General features: G+C 34.4%; 3 protein-coding genes and 1 non-coding gene across 5 annotated transcripts; all 4 read left to right on the forward strand.

Moving 5' to 3' along the window:
• Nucleotides 1–3,794: 3,794 nt before the first annotated feature.
• LOC108197668 (uncharacterized) lies at nucleotides 3,795–10,209 on the forward strand. 2 transcript variants are annotated; one of them, XM_017365356.2, is made up of 7 exons: nucleotides 3,795–3,933; nucleotides 5,338–5,430; nucleotides 5,554–5,621; nucleotides 7,550–7,622; nucleotides 8,267–8,475; nucleotides 9,000–9,099; nucleotides 9,780–10,209. In XM_017365356.2, exons 2-7 carry the CDS (start codon nucleotides 5,344–5,346, stop codon nucleotides 9,954–9,956), a joined length of 714 nt encoding a protein of 237 aa, XP_017220845.1. In that variant the 5' UTR covers nucleotides 3,795–3,933; nucleotides 5,338–5,343; the 3' UTR covers nucleotides 9,957–10,209. The 2 variants fall into 2 exon arrangements, with proteins under 2 accessions (XP_017220845.1, XP_063939920.1); XM_064083850.1 differs by lacking the exon at nucleotides 3,795–3,933 and having other exon boundaries at nucleotides 5,283–5,430.
• Nucleotides 10,210–11,426: 1,217 nt separating this feature from the next.
• Nucleotides 11,427–14,030, forward strand: LOC108200130 (G-type lectin S-receptor-like serine/threonine-protein kinase At1g34300). Its single transcript, XM_017368209.2, has one exon. The coding sequence runs from the start codon at nucleotides 11,449–11,451 to the stop codon at nucleotides 13,858–13,860; it is 2,412 nt and encodes an 803-aa protein (XP_017223698.1). The 5' UTR covers nucleotides 11,427–11,448; the 3' UTR covers nucleotides 13,861–14,030.
• Nucleotides 14,031–16,149: 2,119 nt separating this feature from the next.
• TRNAA-UGC (transfer RNA alanine (anticodon UGC)) lies at nucleotides 16,150–16,222 on the forward strand. The gene has a single exon. It is a non-coding gene; the product is annotated as a tRNA-Ala (tRNA).
• A 315-nt stretch (nucleotides 16,223–16,537) lies between these two features.
• LOC108198863 (kunitz trypsin inhibitor 5) lies at nucleotides 16,538–17,315 on the forward strand. The gene has a single exon (XM_017366638.2). The coding sequence runs from the start codon at nucleotides 16,611–16,613 to the stop codon at nucleotides 17,244–17,246; it is 636 nt and encodes a 211-aa protein (XP_017222127.1). The 5' UTR covers nucleotides 16,538–16,610; the 3' UTR covers nucleotides 17,247–17,315.
• The last annotated feature ends 1,058 nt before the right edge of the window (nucleotides 17,316–18,373 follow it).

The raw sequence follows: 18,373 nt of genomic DNA on the forward strand, positions 1-18,373 counted from the left end.
TGTAAGACGCTGTGTGCACTAAAATAAACTGAAAATAATTTTGGTTGTTGCGTCGTGTCAGACAGAAATAATTTTGGTAGTTGCATTGTGTCAAGACAGAAATTTATCATCATCTTCCGCTCTGGCTCATTGTTTTTGACATAGATGATAGAACAAGATCTCGGGCCTCCTACTTGTGGTTGAGATGATTATCATTGGGCCGAAAAAGTTTAAGTGTGCTAAGAAATTTTAATTATTAAATATATTTTTCATCTTTATCCATATTAATTATTTCCCAAACTGAATTACTGAAATCATTAAGATAAGGCTGAAGTTTAAGTGTGTATTGGTTGAAGAATGCATGTACTGAGATAAACGATTTAGCTGACGCTAAGGAGTTGGATCAATTTGAGAGGTTCCATTTATGTGAGTAAGAGATGTGGAACAACAAATAGGTGTAATCTGTTGTAAGTTGATTGTCATATTACTTATATTACTTATTACTTATGTGGTCAAATATGGAATAGCATGGCTAGGTTTAAGTTTTGATATATTTGGCATGCAATTAATTTTTTGTCTGATATATTGCAATTTGAAAGCTATAAATAAATGCCTTACTTCAATGTAAAACGTGCACCCGATCTTTCTTTCTATGATCAGCTTCTTACCCTCCTTCTATTAAAATAGCAACTCTCAATATTATTGTAACTAAAATATTACAACATAATCGTATTTTTAGCATCATTTATGTGAACAAATAGGTGTAATTGTATATATTTAGCATCATCTATTATATGCAGGAAGTACTGAAGGGCTTACGTGGATTTAAGTCCAAGGTAATATTTTTTTAAAAAAATTAGTAGTTATATATATTATGTAATTTGTGTGTTATGTAAGCTCAAGCCCACTATCAACTAACTCCAGTCCATCAAAAAATCAAGTAGATACATTGAATAGAAGAATGCTAATTAGCTCCGTGGAGTTCTCAATTTTTCGGTTGCTAGTATAATTGCAATGTACAATGCACAGTGAGTGTATGCTAGTATCATTCTACCAATTATTAAAATATAAATAATATTCACTCCGTCCCAATTTATTTGTATTATCTGATTTTTTATGGTCAAATTGACCAAATTTTGATTGAAATTTACACATATAAAATAATTAAAAAATTTATGAAAATAAATTAGTAGAATCTATATATATTCTATTTTAGATTGATTTTTTTTATTTTTCAAGATCATGTAATAATAATTACTAATTATCAGTCAAATAACACCGGGAGTATAATACATCTATTATATATCTAATAGAGCAAGGCTGAGTAATTTAATTAAAAATGCCAAATTTGCCCTTTGCCCATACACATATTTATATACTATATAAAAGGTTATTATTGACTTTAAACCTAACGTATTTATTAGCCATTAATGTCTAATCATTAATATACATTAATTACCTTATAATTAAAACTTCAATATATATATATATATATATATATATATATATATATATGTATATTATATTTATAATCACGACTTTATAACAAGTAAATAAATATCCAATGTTGTAAAAAGCATAAATCAGAAAATCTGTAATTTTAGTCATCAATTTAACCGAATTTTACCAAATCGTATTAAAAATCCGTCTATTTATCGATTATTCGGTTAATTAGCTGATTTTTAGAATATTTAATTATTATGATTTGATAAAATTATATATATATATATTAGAATAATTATAAATATAATATATAACTATACGGCAAAGACTCTGATTCGACAAGAATCTCATTTTTTATATCAAACATTTAATAATTTTAGGTGAGTAATTTAATTATATAATAAATTTTAAATAGTGTATATTTTTTATTTATATTTTAATAAATATCATAATAATGAGGATATATGTACATTTACACATCAAGATAATATGACTTAAAATACAAATAAATATAAATTTTAAATAGTTTTATTAATTTAATATTATATATATATAATATATCTACTCATTTTTAAAATTTTAAACTTTCCCCGCAAATTTTGTAAATTTTAATATTCTACCTGATTTTTGACTGACTAATCCAGTTTTGACCAATTAACCATCGACTTAAGCAAAGTTTGCCAAATCGGATTAAGAAATCCGTCTGATTATCGGTTATTCGGTTAATCGACCGAACTTTAGAATATTTAATTATTATGATTTAATAAAATTATATATATATATATATATATATATATATATATATATATAATAGAACAATTATAAATATAATATATAACTATATGATAAAGACTCCGATTCAGTAGGAATCTTATTTTTATATTAAATTCTCAGTAAGTTTAGATGAGTGACAATTTAATTATATAATAAAATTTTAGATAGTGTATACTTTTTTATATTTATATTTTAATAAATATTTGAGGATATGTGTACATTTAGATATCAAGATAATATGACTTAAAATATAAATAAATGTAAATTTTAAATTATTTTTTTAATACTAATAGATCATCACGGATGTTAGTTCGTCGAAGGTTTTGGCAAGATTTCACACAGTTTCTAAATGATTTTTGCGCGGTACCCGTATTCTTCTAGTGGGATGTTCTGGATTCGTATCATTATAGTCCGCAAAAGTATTACATGGGGGTGGGAGAAGGCATTAATAGGGCTGTTAACGAAACGAATTCGAAACGAATATCTTAATTTTCATATTTGTATTCGGTTTAGATACATATATTTGGAACTATTCGTATTCGTTTAAGGTACTCATTTAAAACAAAATGGAACTAAATAACTGAAGTGCTAGCATGTGACAAAAGTTATAAACTCTCATGCTTCACCAATTCAAGCAAACTATAATATACTAATTATACAGACTACAATCATCCAATTCAAAGAAAATAAAATTAAAATTATAACCAAAATGTAAAGTTTAATACGCCTTAATTAATTCCAAGATCATACAACAGAACTTTCACTGGCTCAACCTTTAAGTATATGGACTGGGCTGGTTTGATATAATATCTGGTCCCACAATAATCCACAATCCTATTAAATAAGAAATATAGTATTTTTCTATATAATATAAAATAATATATATATATATATATATATATATATAATATTTAATTTCCGAATAATTAAGCGAATAGCAAATACGAATATTTATCTATTCGAATTTGTATTTGTTAATGAAACGAATATTTTTTAAGATTTGAATTCGTATTTGTATTTGTTAATAAACGAACACGAATAATACTAAATGAATTCGAATACCGAATATTTCATTAAATATTCGTTTCGTTAACAGCCCTAGGCAAGAACGAGGCTCCATTGGGTTGGATTGGTGACGGTTAATGTATTGACTGTTGTTGCTTTGGTAGCGTAGATGAAGCAGAACCGGATGGATTACACAAGAACGAATCAAGTTAATTCAAAAAAGTGTGAAAATAATGGCAGTTCTTGTTCAGTTTGAAATCTCTGTTTCAGATTATTGTCACCCATCATCGATAAACGAGAATTGTTTAGGTGAGTCGCATGTGAAGAAGACCATGGGCTAAGTTATTATATTAATATTATATCACACACTATTTTATGTATCGTGCACTAAGCCGGGGATCTTCACGGAAACAGCCTCTCTACTTTAAGGGTAGGGGCATGGCTGCGTACATCTTACCCTCCTCAGACTCTAGCGGGATATACTGAGTATGTTTGGTTTGGTATGGTTTGGAACAAAAAAATAGAGTATAACATACATTAAAAATATAATTTAAAGCAACCCGTGCTTTGCACGGGTTAAGAAGCTAGTTGCTAAAGAAGAATGCGAGTCTTCCTTAAAAATATTTAGAAGAATGCCGGTCTTAACCCGAACCCGTAACGGGTCACTAATTTGGGGGAGTTTCTAGTTCTAGGGTTCAAACAATCAATTAGCTTCAACTTACAGAGACTGAGGTAATGATTTCATTGTCCATCAATTGTAAATAGTAGATTTATGTTTAATCACACATACAAGCTCTGCCTTTTCTTGTAATCTCTTGATGTAATTTTCTTTTTATTGGAAATATCTGAATGATATGAAAGCTTATGTGTGAATGATTTATTACATGCTTCTATGTACATGTAGTTTTTCATGCTCTCTAATAGTATGTCTGTTAGTATTAAGATGAGTTGTGCTGGTAGTGTGCCTACTTTCGAGTTCTCGTGTTTGCATTATATTGTACAAGGACTTCTTGTGTATAATAATGATATTTATTTTTATTCTGCATTGTTGGTGTGGAACATGATATCGTGATTGAGTTTCTAAATAAGATATTAACGGAGATAATGTTGGGCTAAAACTAACATGTAGCCCGTAGGTGTAGTATAATCAACTACATGAAGGATTTTGGATGACAAGGTGCTTGATTAGTTCTAGGTAGCTATGTAAATAGGGACCTTTTTAATATTAATGTGATGTTATGATATATACTTGAATTAATCTGAAAGGCTCCAAGTAAAAATGCTCTATCATGACCAAATTTTTGTTTCTAGTTGTGTGAAATTAGGATTTATCTTGCTCAATAATCCTTACTTTTGGCCTATTAGCAGGGGCGAGGCAAAAGTAATGGGGGCCCTAAGCGAAATTTCAAATTAGGGGCCCTAATTTTTCCTTTCATTATAAAGTTAAATGATTTTTTTAATAAAATGAACTTTAAAAACATGTTATAAACAAGAAGTATATTATAAAAATTTAAAAATCACTAAAAATATGTTCTTCTTGCAAATTTTGTAAAAAAATCATTAACAACACCTCCACTGTATAAATAACTTTTTTTAGTTAAATTTCAATATGTATATATACATGGATTTATAAATTTAGGTGCCCTTTATTTTCGGGGGCCCTGTGCGGTCGCTCGCCCCGCTTCCCCATCTCCGCCCCTCTATCAGGATGCGAGCTTAGATTTATTGGTTTTATGAAAAATGTCTGGAAGCTCAGGGAGGCCCAGAATTGTTGTGTAACCCAATTTCTACACCAGGTCTAGAAAAATATACCTAATAACACTTCAACTCTGCTGTACGTGATTAATGACACCTGGGTAAACCGACTTACTCTTTAACTTGATTGTCTTTTTTGTTTAATATTTGTTTGGTTTCCAAGTCTATTATGAGCCTTCAAATTTTTGATTATGTAATTAAAGTAGATGAACTGTATTTCATGCGATTTCATATATTAAAGACCTGGATATACTCTCATTCTTATTATAGCGTGCTTTGATTAAGCTTTGATTATTGTAATTCAATATTTATCTTTGATATTATTTTATCAATTTTGTTTTGAGTGTATCATTCTTTTTACACAATATTTGAACACTTTAGGAAACAATGACGGTGGTGTCTAAGAATGAAGTAAACCTCCGGAGATTGCTTGCAGCAGCTCCTCACCAAGAAAACCAGGCAAAGCTTGTCCACGTGAGTGTTCTCTTTACTTTTTACATTTGGTAGTATTAATTTTATCTTTTAGAAGAGAAAAAAGGGGTTTTCAATTTCAAGAGTTCGAATGTATAAACGTTGATGTCCCTATGGTCTTTACAGTATGTTGCAACTCTAAGAGAATTGTTGGAGCAGTTAACTGAAGAGAAAACTCCTGAAGGATTGCCGAGGTAGTAATAAATTTCCACACTGTTTGTTATTACACTTGTAATATAGTTAATAGTGTTACTTCCAGTTTGGAAACAAGAATTTCATATGAAATAATGGAATAAGAAATGTGGAGTTGACTTGATACCCTTCCCTCTAAATATAAATTAGTTTTACCACCATATTCTAGATATGAAATCTCTACTTATTCTAACTTGTACCTGCATTATCATTGACCGTGTTTGGAAGTTAGAGGTTTGGGCCATATTAGAGGTTTGACCAAGAGAATCATCTAATTTTGGTGTTTGGTAGTTAGTGTATTGTAATAGCTGTTTAGATTCAAACAATTAATTTTCAACAAGTTATTTTAAGGAGATTTTTCAATTAGAGGTTTGATATGTGTCTATTAAGATGCAAAAAGCTAAGTAGCTATTTACCAAACAGTTTAATGCAAAACAACTAATTCGATCTGCTTGTCAAAATAGCTACCGCAATCAGCTAGTCAAAACAGCTTATTCAATCCACCACTGCATGTATCCTGACTTTTGAAATTAATTTTCTATATATATATATATATATATATATATTCATCCAGAGTCATGCAAGGCAGCAGAATGCAGTCCAACTCCAAATATCTTATATTCAGCCCACAATGGTAGCCTAAACCAGAGCAGATCTTTTACTAAAACTTAAAATAGGAGATGTAATAATATACACAGAGAAAGAACACGAGTTAAAGGAAGAACAGAGAAATGGCTTTGTACTTGTAAGGATTTTAGAGGAAAGCATAGGTTCATCTATCAATAATTTATTTTAGAGCACCCTGATAACTGTTTCTGGCTTTGCCGTATACATGCTTATAAGTGGAAGAAACACAATGATGACTAATCTAGTGTCTTAAAGTACATGTCGGGTTATCTGCCATATATGCGCCGAAGAATAATGATTCAGAGGATTCTGTGAGCAGCTATATTTGAGTAAATAGTGAATTATAAATTAATATTATATTTATTTGCTAAATAATGACAGAATTTGGAATCTCACTCATTGTCTAAAAACACATAATGATTCTCATGTTTGCGTAGCACAGTATTGGGAATTGTATGTTCCCAGACGTAATCTAAAGGTATTCTGAATATGGTGCTATTAATCACAATCAATTTGATTAGAGGTGGCAAAATCAGACCTGACACGACAACCAGAAACAAATTTGACCCAAAATTGTCAGCCCTGAGTCTAATAGATGTTTTTAGCATTTTGCTGTAATATATTGTACTTTTTGCCCGTTTAGAGATATAATTTGTTCCTGAAAATCTATGATTGATATTGATTTTTATATATTAGTTCAAATTTGTGAGGATTCCTGATGCAGACAGAATACAGATATAGTGTTCCTTTTCAGTAATAATACACATTTTTGCTCTTTAGTTGGTACTTTGTTTCTTATTGCTATAGTCTAGTTTCCTCCAAGTACTCAGGGAAATTTATTGTTATAGAAATGTATTCTCCCAGTAGCTATGGCGCCAGGTGGGCCCATCCGGAGAAAAGAATCTATCTGTAGCCAGGATTTTGGTTGTTATTCTTTAATAAAAATACTTGAAATTTGTCTAGGTCTATATTATTGTATTCGCTTCTCTTAAAGAACTAGACTATTGACTCAGCAATTGTTTATGTTTATGTACCAATCACAGAACTTGGGGTTAAAAATTTGATGTGCCATGTGTTTCTACTTATTGTTACAATTAGAATGTAATATGTTCTTTGTAATATACTAATCTGTTTTATTGTTGTTACAGCATCTGAAAGTACCTCTTAATGAGTTATTTTGTTTTTGACATTGATTAAAATATCGATAACAGGACGAGTTTATCAATGCTTGCCACGAATTCAAGTATTTTGTGACATCTGAACGTGATTTTTGTATCTCTAATCTTGAGTGATCTTCGAGCAGGATATCTAAGGCAAAGGTGAACGAATATTCAGAGAAGATTCAAGCAGTTGCTGCTAAGCTAGCTATGCCTGTGGTGAGTGGATACTCCAGTTTTCTATAATATATTGAGGTTCCTTGACAATATTTAAGCAGGCGTGAAGTTAAAAGCATCTTCTTTGTTGTCAACACTATTATATTCTTAAATAAATGCAAAAAATTCGGGGGTCAAATATGTTCTACACATTTGATCTGCTGTTGAAACCGAATGATATACTGTATGTATGTGTGTTTATTTTATAGAAGTTACAATGGTGTACTCTTGGTGAACTGAAATTTAGAATTAAAATTCTTACAATTAATTTAATTTATGTGCACAGCCTAGGCCGATAATATATTTAGCAAGTGTGTGCAAGGTGTTCGGTGTGTGTGTACAGACTTGTCCAGCTAGGTAGCCAAACCAAATATTCATGTCCAGGCTTGCCTCAGAGAGACCTAATCATGCTCAAGACATGGACTAATAGATAACACTCCTACTTATATGTACACAAGTAACATATCTATGTAAATGTGTGTGTCACTTATCGCACGTATCATTTTTCTGATTAAGAGGCTTTACCATACTAAACCAATTTTGATTAAGAGGCTTTACCAATTTTAATTTTGATTTATGTCCTGTCCCACTTTTATTATAGAAATTTCAGGTTTGATGCAAATAACTATCTCTTTGGCCAATTTCAGTCTGATATAGAAATAGCTGAAGAGCTTATCGTAGAGACTTCTATCCGTGAAAGCTCTCCAAAAGGTGATGGGAAGCATATTCTTGATTCTCAAGGTCTGAGGAGAAGATCTTCCAGTATCAAGGAAAGATCTCATGATAATGTTGTTACTGATCAATCAGTGCCTGTAAAGTTGGACACTGCTGCACAAACGCATATTGCAAAGCATAGGTATGTATTAAATTTAACTTAAATAGAGTTAAGATGATAACACAAAGTAAAGAGTGACAGAGTGGGGCTGCTTCTATGTTAAATATGTCCTTACGGAGCATGATGGGATAGCTCACATGGTTAAGGGTTTATCCTCTGTTGTCCCAGGTCATGGGTTCGACACTGGCTCATCTCGATAATTTCTGAGAACAGATACTCAATTGCAAGGCTATAGGCCATATTCGGGGGGGGGGGGGGGGGGGGGGGGGGGGGGTCCTTAAGGATTTAGTTAAAAAGTAAAAATTGGTTACTTGCTGAAGGTCAATGCCTAGCTGGCAGCTGCACAAGTTAACATAAATGTGATCCAAATTGATGGAGATGGTTTCTTTTTATAAAGTTGTCATCTTCATTTAGGTTATCAAAGTGCAGTAACACTTGTTTCAAAGATTAATTTATTATAAAATTAAGCTTTTAATAATTGATTTAATTTTGGCAAGTACTATTATCCTGTGTAATTTTTTTTATAAGATTAATTGTCTTGATAGGAAGCTTCAGGAAGACCTGACAGATGAGATGGTTGTATTGGCACGCCAACTCAAAGAGAGTAGTCAATTGATGAGCCAATCACTACAGAATACTGAGAAAGTAAGACCCCGTAGTATCTCCTGTGGCCTTGTTAGATTTAATCTTGATACCTTAAGTTCTTTTGTAATTTTTGTCTCCATTAATGATGAAAGTTCAACAAAAGAAAATGCAACCTCAGCATTGGCTCTAGAACTTGTGTTTCACACTTTTCATTTTACCATTATGTGGCAGGTAGTAAACTGAGGAGAATAAACTATCAGTTTAATATAATCTGCTTCCTAATTGAATATAAACTTAAAAGTTTCTTTCCTGTAATTTTTAGCTGGTACATTGCATCTTCCTTGTTATCAAAACCAATGCCTGTGCTTAAAAGTTATAGATTTCCTAGCTAAAGATACAAGGGTTTTGGATAAATCGACTAGATATTAATTATGTTCATATAACAAACCAATTAATATTGATTCGGGAAGTTAATACTCAATGGCCTTCAAGAATTCTGACTGATGTTTACAGTCTCCTTTAGGCTTTAACAGCAAACATAGAAACTTTTCAGTCTAGTCTATCTATCATTATCATCAACAAAGGTATTCATCCATTAATATTATTGCTGCATCCGTTTATGTAAAAATGTTTTAACAATTCATGTAGAAAAAATTGTGCATGCTATACTTTTTTCTACGTCCCTTGAATTGAAATTATAATGTTTCTCATTAATTGGATGTAAATTGTAATGACTGCAGATACTCGACTCAACAGAGAAAGCTGTTGAGCATAGCTTAGCAAGCACCGGTCATGCCAATACCCGAGCAATGGAGGTATACTCCCATAGTTTTAAGACTACATGCTTCACATGGCTTGCGATTTTTGCAATGACTTGCATTTTCATCATGGTAGTACTCCTTATCCGTATCACTTAGTGCAGACAAATATGTCGAGGGAGGAAGTTAGCCTATATTGTGTGTAAGATTTACCAAATGCAAGCATGATTTGTTTTGTATATTGTTTAGTCTAGTCAATGTAGTAGTTATGTTTTGTTGTAGTATGTAGAATTGAGTTGCATATCTCCTTTTGACTTTTAATCAACCTATCCAGTCACACCCTCATGATCTCAGAAGGCTTTATTTCTTTATAGTTTACATTTATTTTAAAGTTTCACTCACATTCACCGAATTTTAAATCAAGAGTTTGTAAAATCATCATCACCAATTAGAACTTTATATTTGTGTGTGTTCTGTAGAATTTTTTAAGCACCAGTTGCATAAAAGTGAAACTTCAATGAAATGACCAACCCACCCTTTCCTTCTTTGTTAAAGACTTGAAGTAGTTAAGGTACCACTAGATAAAAACAATAGAGGACTTTTCTTTTTCTTGTTAGATATGGTGTGTTTCGTCGTTGTCTCCCACCGGTGACCATAACCATCTCCATTATTCGGTAGGCCACGCTGATTAAATTACATGACGTCACGACTATGATATGCTGATTTATTTAGTTCGTCCGTCTTATTACTTTTTTAATAATTTAGAAAAAAAATTATATATCAAGTTGTAATTTATAATGCACAGTTGTTTGTAAAACAAAGTTATCTGTAGTATTAATTTACTTTTTTAATCAAATTCAAGAGAAAAAAATTAACTTAAAAATTCGGGTATTGGTTGATTTTGAAGTATAGAATCTAGGTATTGAGTTGAATATTTTTGGTCTGACCCCAATTCTAATGCGAGCTGACTACTTCCTTCGTCCCAAAATTATGAACGCTTTTATTTTTAGTACAGAACTTAAGTTACAAGAAAACCATATTTTTATATATTATTTTTTATATTTTAAAAAAATATAAATGTTAAATTTTTATTTAGAAGAAGAAAATTTGAAAAAAAACATGTAGAAATATGATTTTTTGTACTTTAAAATATGTGTAAAAAATTAAAAGCAATATTATTTTGGAGTGAAGGGAATATAAACAACATGGTTATTTTATTACAAAGCATTTGAAAACTTTTTAGAGATTTGTTTAGCAAAAAATGTAATTCTGAAAATTGGTAATTAATCTCAATTAATCAAACTTATTAAATATCTGATTATTTGATTAATTTCCTTGTTCGAGGCCTCCCGATTCTCACTTTTTACGGTGATAAAAAAGACTTAAAAATTCCAATTCTCTGAATGAATACCGTGTGATTGGTGGAAGATCGTGTTAATATATTTCATAATATTATCATTTCCATGCGTATAAAGACCTCAAAAAAATAGTCTTCAAAGTGCCTAACGTGTGCAACAGTGCATTATCGTAGTCAAAAGTCAACTCTAACCCGTCAAGCAATCAAAGCTAGCCAATGAAAATCATAGCCGCCTTACATACATAACAACTGAAACATCCTTATATATTACAGCCATAGTCCATGTCATAACTTATGGACACAATGTCTCCTCTCTTTCTATCCATTCTCTTGATAATCTTTCTGAAACCTCATTCATTGTCAGCTCAAAGACAACAAAACATCACTTCCTTCTCATCTTCAGACAAGCCCTGGCTTCCTGACCAGAACCAAGTCCTGGTATCACCAAACTCAACTTTTGCTGCTGGTTTTCGGCCTCTGACAAGTCCACCAGGCTCCTACAGCTTCTCAGTATGGTACTTCAGCATCTCTAACAAGACCATTGTTTGGTCTGCCAGTGTCAAGAAGCCGATAGAGAGGACTTTTCCACTCGTGATCACGGGCTCGGGGGAGCTTAGGATAAATGGCTCCTCTGGTGAGAATTTATGGCCTAACTCAACTAAGGGAGGAAATGGTACTGAACTCATTTTAAAGGATGATGGTAATCTGGTTTATGGGAGTTGGGAGAGTTTTGATTTTCCGACGAATACTATACTTCCTGGCCAGCTTATAAATGGGACAGGAATAAGACTGGCTTCAAACAATGGGAAGTATCAGCTGATAGATTCTAAAGGGCTGTATTATAATAGCAATGAGAGCTATTGGAATGCATCACAAGTGCTGATTAGTTTCGATACTAATGGAACGATCACTAAAGGAAATGGGGAAACTTCCATCACATCGGATCTTGGGGAAGCAAGGCTGAGGAGAATGACACTTGATGATGATGGTAATCTTATAGTTTATTCGTTTGATCCAGAGTTGAATCAATGGACTAGTGTCTGGCAAGCAATGTTTGAATTATGTAAGATTCAAGGTAGATGTGGTCCTAATTTTATTTGTACTAATTTTGATAATTCGAATTCTACATCTTGTGTCTGTCCCCCTGGGTACTCGGGCAGAGGAGAAGATTCGTGTGAGCGGAGAATTCCCATAAATGAGCCAAGAAACAGCAAGTTCCTGAGGTTGGACTATGTTCTTTTCAGAGGCAGCTCAAACCAGACAGACCTTAAGGCTAGGAACTATGCAGCTTGTGAAGCACAATGCATGAGAGCCCGAAATTGTCTTGGCTTCTCATTCAAGTACGATGGTAGTGGCTATTGTGTACTGCAGTTGGATAGGCTGATATATGGATACTGGTCTCCTGGTACAGAGGCTGTCACCTTTCTCCGGGTGGCGAGCTCTGAAAATGAAACCTCAGACTTCGTTGGAATGACGAACTTGCTTGAGACAACATGCCCAATTCGGATCAGCCTCCCTGAGCCACCAGAAGAATCTAGTTCCACAACTAGAAACATAGTAATAATAAGCACGCTCTTTGCTGCTGAGCTTATTAGCGGAGTAATCTTTTTCTGGGCTTTCCTGAAGAAGTATGTGAAGTACAGAGACATGGCTCAAACGTTCGGGCTTGAATTTTTGCCAGCTGGTGGACCAAAACGATTCAGCTATGCAGAACTAAAAGTCGCTACCAATAACTTCTCCAACATTATTGGAAGAGGGGGGTTCGGAGATGTTTATAGAGGTGAGTTGACGGATCACCGGGTTGTAGCAGTTAAACGCTTGAAGAATATAACAGCAGCCGAGGAAAAGAAAGGGGAGTTTCGTGAGTTTTGGGCTGAGGTCACTATTATTGCCAGGATGCACCACCTCAATTTGGTCCGGCTATGGGGATTTTGTGCTGAGAAGGGTCATCGGATACTTGTATATGAGTACGTGCCTAATGGCTCACTTGACAAGTACCTATTTCGTGTGGGAGAAAACAGGTCTTCGGGTGATGAGCCAGAAACAGATGCTAAAGCAGATACTGAGAGAAAGCCAGTACTTGATTGGAATATCAGATACCGAATTGCTTTAGGTGTGGCGAGAGCAATTGCTTACCTCCATGAAGAGTGCTTAGAGTGGGTGCTACATCGCGACATCAAGCCAGAGAACATACTTCTAGGGGATGATTTTTGCCCGAAAGTAGCAGATTTTGGATTGGCTAAATTAAAGAAGAAGGAGAAAGAGAATGTTGTCAACATATCCAGAATTCAAGGGACTCCAGGGTACATGGCACCTGAATGGGCCAAATCAGACACAATCACGCCAAAAGCCGATGTTTACAGCTTTGGAATGGTGCTGTTGGAAATTGTTAGCGGAGTGAGGAACAGAGAAATACAAGGCTCTCGGATGGACAGCGAAGACTGGTACTTTCCTATGTGGGCATTTGATAAGGTTTTCAAGGAAATGAATGTCGAGGACATTCTGGACAGTCAGATCAAACACACGTATGACAGCCGGTCACACTTTGATATGGTGAATCGGATGGTGAAAACAGCAATGTGGTGCCTGCAGGATCGACCAGAGATGAGACCGTCGATGGGGAAGGTGGCTAAGATGCTGGAAGGGACAGTTGAGATCATAGAACCGAAAAAGCCTACAATATTCTTCATCTCAGATGACCAGTAACTAGAATTCCCTTAGGCTTATTTGTAACTATATCCAATCACCCATGGCTATCTTTATGTAACAAGGCTGTTAGCCATCAAAATGTTACGTTTTGTACCAGAGTATATAACTTTCATGTGGCAACAGACACCAGCATAATATATTCTGTTTTTCAAATCTCTTAAGCTTGCTAGTTTAGGCCTTTATGGCCTTTAGGCTCCGTTTGACACTGTTGTAGAGAACAACAACAGTTTTTAGCTGAAAATAGGTGAAAAACTATTTGAGGTACCCTGCTTTTGAAAAAAAAGCTGTTTTTTAATTTTTGCTGGAAGCTGTCATGGATTTCATTATCAAATCTCAACAAAAACATTTTTTTATATTATAAGCCAAAACATGTAAATTCCAAACATTTATTTGATTCTACAACATTATTTTTTTTACCGACATTTTTTCTAAGAGCACAACAGTTTTTCACTTCCCTTAAAGAGCATAAATGCACACACTTGCATACAAATCAAAGCATTTAGCATTAGAAGTTCAAACCCAATTTGCTATTCTAGCACAAATTTGAAATGATAAGTGCAACCAAAATGTTCAACGCAGAGCATTACAATGACAAAGGAGGAGTCAGGAGGATCCAAATAGGTTGCTCCCTAGAACAATCTGAAACTGATGAACTACTTGGAGTTTGAATAACAGGAATCTGTGGCCTTCTTCAGTGCCGTTTCCCTTTCTTGAGCTCTTTGAGTCTTTGTCTCAGCAATTATATCTCTCTATCAATATCCTCTTCATCCGAATTGAGATCAAAGGTCTTCTCTCGCAGAGCCTTACGTTCCTCTTCATATCTTTTTAGTCTGCCTTCGTATCCCTTAAGTTTGCCAAAAAGAGTAAAAATATGCATGGTACATATGCTGGAAGAATGTTCCAGAGCAGTGACTATTGTCAAAAATCTCTCTGGCATAATTCCAAGTACATGCCAATTAATTTCAGACTGAGGAATCCTTTTACCCGATTGAGCAAGAGAATTCAATAATGTAACAAACCTTGCTTCTGCTTCATTGATGCTTTCATTTTCCCCAAGTTGAAAGCGATAATACTCTGGAATCAGTCCACGAAGTTTGATTTTCTGAATTTGTGGCGTTCCTTCATGAAAATTCCTAAGGCCGTCCCATATCTCTTTAGCAGTAGTCCTCGAACTGATCATGCTCAACTCAGAATCATGAATTCCAAAAAGAAGTATGTTCATAGCCTGATTATTGCTCAAGTACAAATTAGCTTCCTCTCGAGTGAACTCCTCGTAGTCTTTACAAGTACCATCTTTATGTTTTGGAACAATGTAGCCCTTTTCCACAGCATTCCACACCCCTGCATCACGCTTAAGGAAGAACCTCATACGAAACTCCCACAAAATATAATTTTCACTTCCAAGAAAAATTGGAGGGCGATTAGGCCACCCTGCTCGATACCATGGACGTGCATTGTATAAACTCTCTGAACCAGACCTTATCGGGACCCCTTTATGAATGATCCCCAAGTTGTCCCATACTTCTTTGGCAGTAGTACATGATAAGTGTATGATCTTGGCTACCTCAGGGTCAAGCATTCCGCGGAGGAGTGTGTCCATAGCCTCATCATTGTACGAGCCAAACTCGACTTCCTTGGAACCATTTTGTACAGCATGCCATTGCCTTGGATCATTTTTGAGGTAAGTCTCCATGTAAGACTTCCATAAGTTGTAGTTTTCGGGACCAAGAAGAAGTGGAGGGTGATTTTTCGATAGCTTTACTGGACCTGAAGAATGTGCCATGGATAGTTTTTTCAACTATCAGAATCACAAAGTAGAAGTGGTTTCTGAAGATCAGATTTTAAAGGGTTTATATGCACACATCAAGGAGGCTTATGTTAAATTTTGAACAGAATGTGGCCGTTTGGAACAGATTGTGAAAGATAAGGTTGTTCAATGCTTAATTTGTTTGGTTAGTTACAAATTTAAATAATGTTGAAACTAATAGAGTGTGGTAAGGCTAAAATTATGTTGATTTTAACAATAAATACGTTAGAGTTTAAAAAAAACAATGAATACTTTTTCAAACAAAATATCACCAAGTTTATTATATTTAGACTGTTATTTTTTTAAAAATTGCTAAATATCCAAAAATTGTTCCCAAGTTTTCACTCGCATGCTTCCGCCAAGTGCTTCTCTTCTCTTTATAAAAGCGGAGTACTAAAAAATGTCGTTACAAATTGTTTTGTCTTTTATCATATTGAGAAATAAATCAAAATCGAAAATGAACTGTTAACAAACAGGTCGGGGATGTAGCTCAAATGGTAGAGCGCTCGCTTTGCATGCGAGAGGTACAGGGTTCGATCCCCTGCATCTCCACTTTTTTGTCACAGGTTTGAATGTTCTGCTTCTGCAAATCTCGAAACCCCTCAAATCCACAGCAGCCAAGCAATTTGCAATTTTCTAGTATCAACTTGCATTAGCGCGATTCGATAGTTTAAAATTAAATCTACTGTTATTTTCAAACACCTGTGAACTTATAAATTTGTCAGCTTCTCTGTTACATAATTATTTAGCATTTAAGCCACATCAAAAATCTTCTGAAAATGACATGAAATCCAACATATTCACCTAATCTCCCACAAAATCAGCAAAAAAATTTCTGTATATAATTAATATTATGTTTAGTCTAACATCTATGTGTAATTGTTTATACATAGAAGCAAGACTAGAATGTGTTGTGATGCTATTTGCAAGTCCTTGAAAAATGTACACTAAAAGTTTCTTCCTCTGCCAAATACTAATCCTCTGTTCTTATTGTGTACTCAGTCATTCTCTGGGCCCTGGAAGCTTCCTTGCTGTGCTAGATGTAGATGGTCAAGAACTCCGAGCCACGGGCAAGTACTACATGTTACCTGCCTCCAATAGCAGAGGTGGTGGTGCTGGTGGTGGCCTTGCCCTTTCATCGCGGGACGGGTCATGCCCTCATTATGTGATGCAAGAAGGCCATGCACAATCCAATGGTCACCCTGTGAGACTTTTACCAGTGGATAAACTTGATAGAAATATAAGCCTGTCTAGTGATGTGAACATTGTGTTTCATGCTGCAACAATTTGTGTGCAAGCAACGGGTTGGAAAATGGGAGGGGTGGATCAGATAACAGGACGGAGATATCTGAAGACCGGGGCACTGATAGGGCGCCCAGGGGCGAGTACTGTGAGTAACTGGTTCAAGGTTGAAAAGAATAAGTATGGTGATGGTTATAAGATAGTTTTTTGTCCAAGTGTTTGTAGCTTGTGTAAGGTTGTTTGTGGGAATGTTGGGGTGTTCGTCGAAAATGGGAAGAAATGGCTTGGCCTAAGCGATGGCCTCCCCCTTATCGTTAATTTTAAAGAACATTGATTTGATTATTGAGTTCTTGTTTTTACCTCATTGTAAGAATAAGGTTGTTAAGAATGTGTTTTCTTGCAAGCTCCAAGTATAAAATTATATAAAGTAATGTGTGCATTTGAGAAATGGAAATTCAGTTCACTTGCAGACTTCCAGGAATTACCCTGTAGCATATCTTTTTCAAAAAATTGAATTAAAATTTTTGTCCAAGTTGGCTGATGATCAAGTGCATTGTTGTTATTCGCGCTAGGTTACTGGTTGAAACCTTAAAAACAACTTTTTCTAAAGAAATAAAGGTGAAATTGCGTATGTCATGTGCTTTCTCAGACGTGCTGATGCGGGAGTCTTGTGCACCGGATACTGTTATAATGAACTTAAAAGTGCGAGATAACTTAGTTCTCACGTGTGTGAAACTGGCATCAGCTCCAGGGATTACAATCAATATATGTCAATCTCAAATCATACAGAACATCCGCAGAACAATGACATCTACAAGATCCAGGAGCTTTAGTTCACTTGTAAAATTCCAGGAATTACCCTGTAGGCTGTAGCATATCTTTTTCAAAAAATTGAATTTAAATTTAGTCCAACTTGGCTGATGATCAAGTGCATTGTGGTTGTTCGTGCTAGGTCACTAGTTGGAACCTTAAAAACAACTTCTTTTTAAGGAAACAAAGGTAAAATTGCATACGTCTTGATCTTTTTTAGAGATGCTGATGCGAGAGTCTTATGCACTGGGTACGATTATTATGTAGTTAAAAGTATGATGTAAATTAGTTCTTTCCAAAATTATACACTACTTAAAATACAAACCTAAACAATGAGGGGTTAACAACCTACTGTTAGATTTCCACCACAGGCATCATTGTTCCCTCAAAATGAAGATCTAAAACTTCCTTAATATAGAAAGGCAAGTCCATTCTATAAATTGAACTCCATTTCTCATGAAATCAAACCCCCAAAAATGGCTTCTTCTCAGAAATACCTCGTCTTATTCCTGGTCACATTGCTCGTGTTTTCGCTCACCATGGAAACGACAGAGGCATGGTGGAATCCTTTCAAAAGAGGACCTAGCCCTACTGCTGCCCTTAGTGGGGGTAACACACAATGTACCAACCCTAAGGATTGTCCTGGAGATA

The sequence above is a fragment of the Daucus carota genome, chromosome 8 (assembly GCF_001625215.2).
Source record: "Daucus carota subsp. sativus chromosome 8, DH1 v3.0, whole genome shotgun sequence".
NCBI lineage: Eukaryota > Viridiplantae > Streptophyta > Magnoliopsida > Apiales > Apiaceae > Daucus > Daucus carota.

Bases quoted from the DNA above. Each gene is read 5' to 3' on its own strand.
- LOC108197668 (XM_017365356.2), top strand. From the start codon at position 5,344: ATGACGGTGGTGTCTAAGAATGAAGTAAACCTCCGGAGATTGCTTGCA. The intron at 5,431-5,553 runs GTGAGTGTTCTC...TGGTCTTTACAG, and splicing joins ACCAGGCAAAGCTTGTCCAC to TATGTTGCAACTCTAAGAGA. The intron at 8,476-8,999 runs GTATGTATTAAA...TTGTCTTGATAG, and splicing joins ACGCATATTGCAAAGCATAG to GAAGCTTCAGGAAGACCTGA.
- LOC108200130 (XM_017368209.2), top strand. From the start codon at position 11,449: ATGGACACAATGTCTCCTCTCTTTCTATCCATTCTCTTGATAATCTTT.
- LOC108198863 (XM_017366638.2), top strand. From the start codon at position 16,611: ATGTACACTAAAAGTTTCTTCCTCTGCCAAATACTAATCCTCTGTTCT.